Raw genomic sequence first — 7,044 nt, 5'->3', positions numbered from 1 at the left:
GAAAAGATGAATATAATATAATATAATATAATATAATATAATATAATATAATATAATATAATATAATATAATATAATATAATATAGTGTCGATGAATGTGCCGCACGCTTCTGTCCGCTAGATGGAGCTGTAGTGTTAGTGCAGGGGAATTTGCACTTGGCACGGTTTTTAGACGTTAGCAGCGCGTCATCTTTGCTCTGCTGGCCCCGAGACTGAACAGAGAGGAGTTAAACCTGTCTTTACCTTATTGCTGTCCAGTATGGGTGAGATTAGCTTTTACATTAACTATTTCAAACGTTGAAATTTGAGCTGTTCTGTCTGTTATTTTGCACGCATGATCATAAAAAGGGACATATAGTAACGTTACACGGGTGGTCTCGTTAAAAGTTTGTAGCATTGAAACGCAAAATAGGAGCTTACTGCAGCTCCTCATTTAAATCGCTTTGTGAACATTAACAATAAGTTGAATTGGGGTTTTTTTCATCCATTTGTGTTTCGAAAAAAGCAAAAGCAAAAATGTACAGTATGAATGGTGTTTAGCTCACCGCTAACCATTGCTAAACATTTCATACGTTTTCAATTGTCATCGGCATAGTATTCTTAGAAAAGACGAAAGAAGAAGAATAGCAATAACTTAATTCAGTGTGCGCTTACTATTTAAAAAAAAAGAAAAAAGCAAGAAAAGCAAAACAGTAAAGTAGATGAAAATTGTAGCCTCTCTGATTGTTTCCACACGGAACGTTTTAAAGAGCGTACACTGACGTGTCCAAATTCTTGCACATTAACTGCTTCATAATAGATCCTTAGTACGCTTTTCCCTTTATGTTTATGTTTTTTTGCCTTTCTCTTCGTAATTTAACGTTTCTTGTCTGTAAATCAATATATAACTAAATGTTTATTAATCTGAGTCGTCCCTCGTTCCCAAATTAATTCTTCCGTAATGAACACTAGCCGGTCGCGGAACCAAATAGACTAATCTGTCAAGAACTGTACGCGAACATGTTCTTAATTCTTTCTTAATATATTCAATTCAAATTCATATATTCTTTCCATATTATTATTATTATTCTTTGATTTTTATACTGATGTTTCCACACACTCACACTTTGTCTTTTGCTTGTCTCTCTCTCTATCTTTCTCTGTTGTTATAGCGGTGAACACAAGTACATCCCTGGTGTTGTCCAGTCTGCTGTCCGTGCTGGTGTTTGCAGGAATGCAGATGTTCAGTCGGCAGCTGGGCTCTTCAGAGTGGCTGACCATCCTGGGGGGCTTCCTGGGGTCTGTGCTGTTTCTCTGCTCTCTTACAGTATCCTTTTGCTGCTTTGTCATGCATACAGTAGTAGTTTGTCTAACCTTAAGGCTTAATGTTAAGTTTTTGCTCAGTTGGCTTATCTGTTTTCGGTGTTAGTTCTTAACCTGCATTTTCAGGCTTTCAATAACCTGGAGAACCTTGTCTTCGGGAAAGGCTTCCAAGCCAAAATCTTCCCAGAGAGTAAGTGCTGCTATTGTCTGGTGTATCCTCCTCCTCACTTGCATAAAGTTCAAATGAATGAAGAAACACTTACACTACCATTCAAAAGTTAAAAAGCTTTTTTTCAACAAGTAAAGACCGTAAATACATTTATTTCAAATAAATACTGTCTTTTTGAACTTTATATTCATCAAAGAATACTGAAAAGTCACGGTTACCACAAAAGCACAACTGTTATCTACATTGATAATAATAAGAAATGTGTATTGAGCAGCAAATCAGCATATTAGAATGATTTGTCGGGTCATGTGACACTGAAGACTGGAGTAATGATTCCTGCTTTGCCATCACAGGAATAAATTACATAAATATATATATATATATATTTAAAATATATTAAATTAACAAAACAGTTATTTTGAAACTGTAATAATGTTTCACAATATTACTGCTTTTACAATCAAATAAATGAAAAAAAAAATCTAAATCACAAACTTACAGCAGTGTATATTTAACCAGAAGATTTTAATAATGTCATTTTAACAATGTACAAACAACAATGTACATTTTGATAGACAAATGTAATCAGATTGAATTAAAATCTGAATGATTTTAATGAAGATTTAATAAATGTACTTACCTGAAAAATCTTTGTCTCAGTTCTCGTGTGCCTGTGCCTCTCTCTGTTTGCGTCTGGTTTGGTGCATCGTGTGTGCGTGACAACGTGGTGAGTTACTTTTAAAATGTTTTAAAATTTAAATTTTCTCCTTCGATTTTCTTTTTTTTTTTTGCTGGGTTTATTCCTCATAAATATGCTAATCATATTATGATGTTTGATGTGTTGTTTTGGATAATGTTGATTGAATAAATTAATTGAATCATTTATTTGTTTATATATTTATTTAATATATATTTATGTAATTATATAATTTTCTTTGTATCATTTCTGCATAATTTAAACTGAAAATAAGTACATTGCACAAGTATTTAAACCCTTAACTCAGTATTTAGTTAAAGCACCTTTACAGCCTCAAGTCTTTTTGGGTAAGATGTGACAAGCTTTGCATTTGGCAATTTTCTGCCATTCTTCTCCTCAGATCCTCTCAAGCTCTGTCAGGTAGGATGGGGGCTGTGTCGGGGGACAGACATTTTCAGGTTTCTCCAGAGATGTTCGATTGGGTTCAAGCCCAAGCTCTGGCTGGGCCACTCAAGGACATTCACAGAGTTGTCCATAAGCCACTCTTGCATTGTCTTTGCTGTGTGCTTGGGGTCATTGTCCTTTTGGAACGTGAACCTTCTGCCCAGTCCGAAGTTCTGAATGCTCTGGACCAGGTTTTCATTAAGGCTAACTCTATATTTTGCTGTGTTGATCTTTCCTTCTACCCTGACGAGTCCCTCAGTCCTTGCCGCCACATCATGATGCTGCTACCACCACACTTTATGGTTGGGATGGTATTGTGCAGGTAATGAGCGGTGCCTGTTTTCCTTCATACATGAGGCTTGGAACTGAGGTTCATTAGACCAGAGAATATTGTTTCTCACAGTCTGAGAAAAAAAGTGTTTTCTCATGTGTCTTCTTCACTGAGGAGAGGATCGAGTCTGGCCACTCATATCTGCCATAAAGCCCAGATCGGTGGAGTGTTGCAGTGATGTTTGTCCTTCTGTAAATTTCTCCCATCTCCATATATGATCATGAAGCTATGGTCACCACTCTTACAAGAGCCCTTCTTCATTAATTGCTCAGTTTGGCAAAGAGGCCAGCTCTAGAACTCCTGACTCCTGGTTGTTTCAAACTTCTTCTATTAAGGATTATGGAGGTTACATGCTTTTGTGAACCTTCAATGGAGCAGATTTTTTTGTAGTCTTCCTTCCCCAGATCTATGTCTTGACACAATCCTGTCTCTGAGCTCTACAGGCAGTTCTTTTGACCTTATGGCTTGGTTTTTGCTCCGATATGCATTTTCAGCTGTTAGACATTTTATTGAAAGGTGTGTGCCTTTCCAAGTCGTACCCATTCAATTGAATTTGCCATAGGTTAACATCAACAAGTGCAATTGGAATGCTCCTGAGCTAAATTTCAAGTGTCCCAGAAAAGGGTATGAATACTTATGCAATGTAATATTATAAGTATTACTTCAGTAATAATTAATATTATTTCAGTTGACTAAATTTGCAGTTAAGGTTTAAGTTGTCACAAATCAGTTTTTTTGCCTTGTCATTATGGTGTATGGAGTGTAGATTCATGTGGAGAAAAAAAAAGTCATTTAAAGTAGTTTAACAAGTCAGCAACATAACAAAATATAAAAAAATGAAGGGGATTGAATACTTTCACAAGACACACAAACAAACATTTTATATATATATATATATATATATATATATATATATATACATATACATATACACACACACACACACACAACCGGGTGCACTATTGTCCATTACGGCACTGATTATGTTGTGAATCTAAAACGTTTGGACTTTGCATTTTGCCTCTTTTTGTAAGAAATCTTCGACTATTATGTGTGCGAGCTCCTCTTCTTGTTGTGGTAATCGATTAACACATAAAAAACTTGACTCATCCCACAGTTTTTAAAAACAAACAAAAAAATAGTTGACAACCCACTTGACTTTTATAGGCTACCTGTCGAATTGGTCAAATATACCTCATTCAACACTGTTAATTTGTTCTTTCTTCCTCTGTTGTCTCCAATATAGCCTGATCTTCTCTGTCATCGCACTGTACTACATCAACAAAGTGTCAGCAGCTCTTTACCAGGCAGCACCTGCTCCAGCTCCTGCCAAACTCACCAGCAAGGGCAAAAGGAAGAACTGAAGCACTTATGACATCAGCCACCACACCGTTGTATGCTAAAGCTACAAAATCTGATGCGTTTGCCAACAGCAGACTTTATTTTATCCATTCCATCCACACTGAAAAATAACTAAACACATTGTCATACCAGTCATAGATGTGTGGTTTTTGGTTCTGTTTACAAAATTGTTTTTGTTTAAGGGGTTTGTAATTAAAAGCTGATAAAAGAATCATGGCCCTTCAGAGAGCTACTCTTGTCTTCCTGTTATAGTCGGCACAAAATGAAAAATTTTGCACATTATTTTTAAATGCATCTTATTTTGAACGATTCATTAATGCATATGTACCTTGTATTTTTTTCCCGGTGGAACGGCAAACTTCGCCCTAATAACGTATGCTGGACTTTTCGAGTCATTTAGTCCACTTAAACCCGCCGTTTTCTTAAATTTGTTGTCAAGCTCACATTCAGTTCATTCAATCAACAACTGATGGATCAAACCAAGTCCCAAGCATAAATTTCACTGTACATCACAATTTGGAAGAAAATTTTCATTGTGACTTTAATGTGAATTTTCTGTAACAGACAATACGAAAACTGCAGTTGATTTAGGAATAATTATTATTGCAGTGAGTTGTTAGACCCATATGTCTAACCTGCCAAGTGATTTCAGTGTCCTCCACCCTTTATGTATGCTAAACAGTGCTGGTTTCCTGCCTAAGGCCTCACATTGCATCCTGGGACTCTCAGCTGACTCAGTCAGTCTTGCTACTGACCCCGCACAAACTCAATCATTGTCATCTTTCGACTTTATTTAACCTACTCAGTCCTTAAAGCTCAAACCGCAGATAAGCTTCAAATTAGGATGGAATTAAAAGTATGTGACTCTACCACAGTTGAAGCACATCCAAATATGTGTAATGCATTTCAAATTAAAACCAGATAGTTGTGATACTGCTGTGCTCTGCCGAAATGGTTCCCCCAGGCTATATGAACATAAGCATTGAATATCAAAAGGACAAAAAACTAGTGGAAGCCCATTTGTTCAGTAACTAGTTTAGTTATTTTCCATATCGATTCACGTCTTTTCTGGATGGACCAATGCTGTAGTTGTGAAAGTTAATGTTTTTTCCCCCTCATGTTGCTTCTTTATAGCATATGCATAGATGTTTATCTGTTTTAGCCCTTTGTGGAAAAAACTGCCAGTTAGACCACTTAAAAAAACCTCATGTCCTAGCCTGAAAGGAATGTAACGAGAGAATTGTAGTGGCAAAAAACCTCCAGAGATGTGCAAAGGATTCAACATGGTTACTATGACAAAAACAATCGTGCTTACTCAAAACACAATGTGTCATCCACCCATGACCGTTCTCTCTCTTCCCCTTTTCTCATGTCCTATACTAATAAAGATTCAATTTAGTTTCTGATAGTTCACCCAAAGATGACAATTCTGTCATCATTTACTTACCCTCAAGTTGTTCCAAACCTGTATGAATTTCTCTCTTCTGCTGAACACAAAAGAAGATATTTAGAAGAATATGTGTAACCACACAGTTGATGGACACCATTGACTTATGGGAAAAAATATTATGGAAGTCAATGGGGCTCATCAACTGTTTGATTCAGCAGAAGAAATAAATACATACAGGCTTGGAACAACTTAAGGGTGAGTACATGATGACCAAAATTAATTTTTTGGGTGAACTACCCCTTTAAAGGCACCTCCTGTGTGCTGGGAAGAGACATCCCTTCATGCCTACTGTGCAGATTGAAACAGGCCATATCTTTGCCAAAAGCACCGGCCCTTCCCTTAAAAATAATGCCCTGCCAAGTATCCTCTTCTAACATTTGTTCGAAGTGGAGAGTCAGACATGTTGTGTTGTGTCAGACGAGAAGCATTGTGAAAGTTTTGAGTCACACACTTAGGAAATGGTGGATAGGAATTTAAGGGCTGATCCTCCTTGTGAAAACATACTTACCCATACTGAACATTCGTTCAACATGCATAGGAATGCACTGACCATAAAGTAGCACACACACACACACATATAATAAATTCCACTGGTGCAAAATGCAATAGTGATGGCAACAGTGTTTTTCTTCCTAAAAACAATCTGTCCTTGTGAAAAAGGAGTACACCTTAGCATACTTTTAAAAAGAGTATGGAAATAAAGGAATATACTGAAGTGCAAACTGAATGTAATGTTTTTGAACACTTAATTGCTTGTTATTTGAAATTAAGTGAAAATGTATTATTACATTTAAATTAAATTAAATTAGTTTCACTTAGTGCTTTTTTGAGGCACTTATAGGACTTGCATCTCTATATGTAATATAATTCTATTGTCATTTAAATATGATGTGTCATAGCATTGTGGAATTTACATGCATTTTTAATCACACATTTGTAATGATGAAACAATTTAAAAAAAACACTAGTTAAAATCATAATCAAGTTTACATATGCTGTAATATGTTAGTCAGCACATCAAACTAAGAATACTTCTTTAAAGCACTACAAAAGATCTTTTTTTTACAACAATAAATTCAATTATTTTAAAGTGCCGTGTATACAGTCATGAAAGTATACTCTCTTTAAGTACATTTAAGTGGCCTTTTATTTTAATAATATAATATTATCTGCAGGTACATTTTAAAATATAAGATTTGAAGTAGGCTACACTACAAGTAAGCACACTTCTTTTTCACAAGGGTGGTTTGCTGGTTTTAGCTGGTTTACGATGGTCTAACTGGTTTCAC

The 7,044-nt window shown here is 35.8% G+C and overlaps 1 protein-coding gene across 1 annotated transcript; it reads left to right on the top strand.

The window, feature by feature from the left end:
• The first annotated feature begins 123 nt into the window (after positions 1-123).
• On the top strand, positions 124-6,214 carry krtcap2 (keratinocyte associated protein 2). The gene is made up of 5 exons (XM_079895032.1): positions 124-263; positions 1,152-1,306; positions 1,429-1,492; positions 2,132-2,198; positions 4,190-6,214. Exons 1-5 carry the CDS (start codon positions 260-262, stop codon positions 4,305-4,307), a joined length of 408 nt encoding a protein of 135 aa, XP_079751158.1. The 5' UTR covers positions 124-259; the 3' UTR covers positions 4,308-6,214.
• Positions 6,215-7,044: the final 830 nt, after the last annotated feature.

The sequence above is a fragment of the Squalius cephalus genome, assembly GCF_949319135.1.
Source record: "Squalius cephalus genome assembly, chromosome: 15".
NCBI lineage: Eukaryota > Metazoa > Chordata > Actinopteri > Cypriniformes > Leuciscidae > Squalius > Squalius cephalus.
The sequence above is the reverse complement of the archived record's forward strand: the minus strand, read 5'-3'. Positions and strand labels throughout refer to the sequence as shown.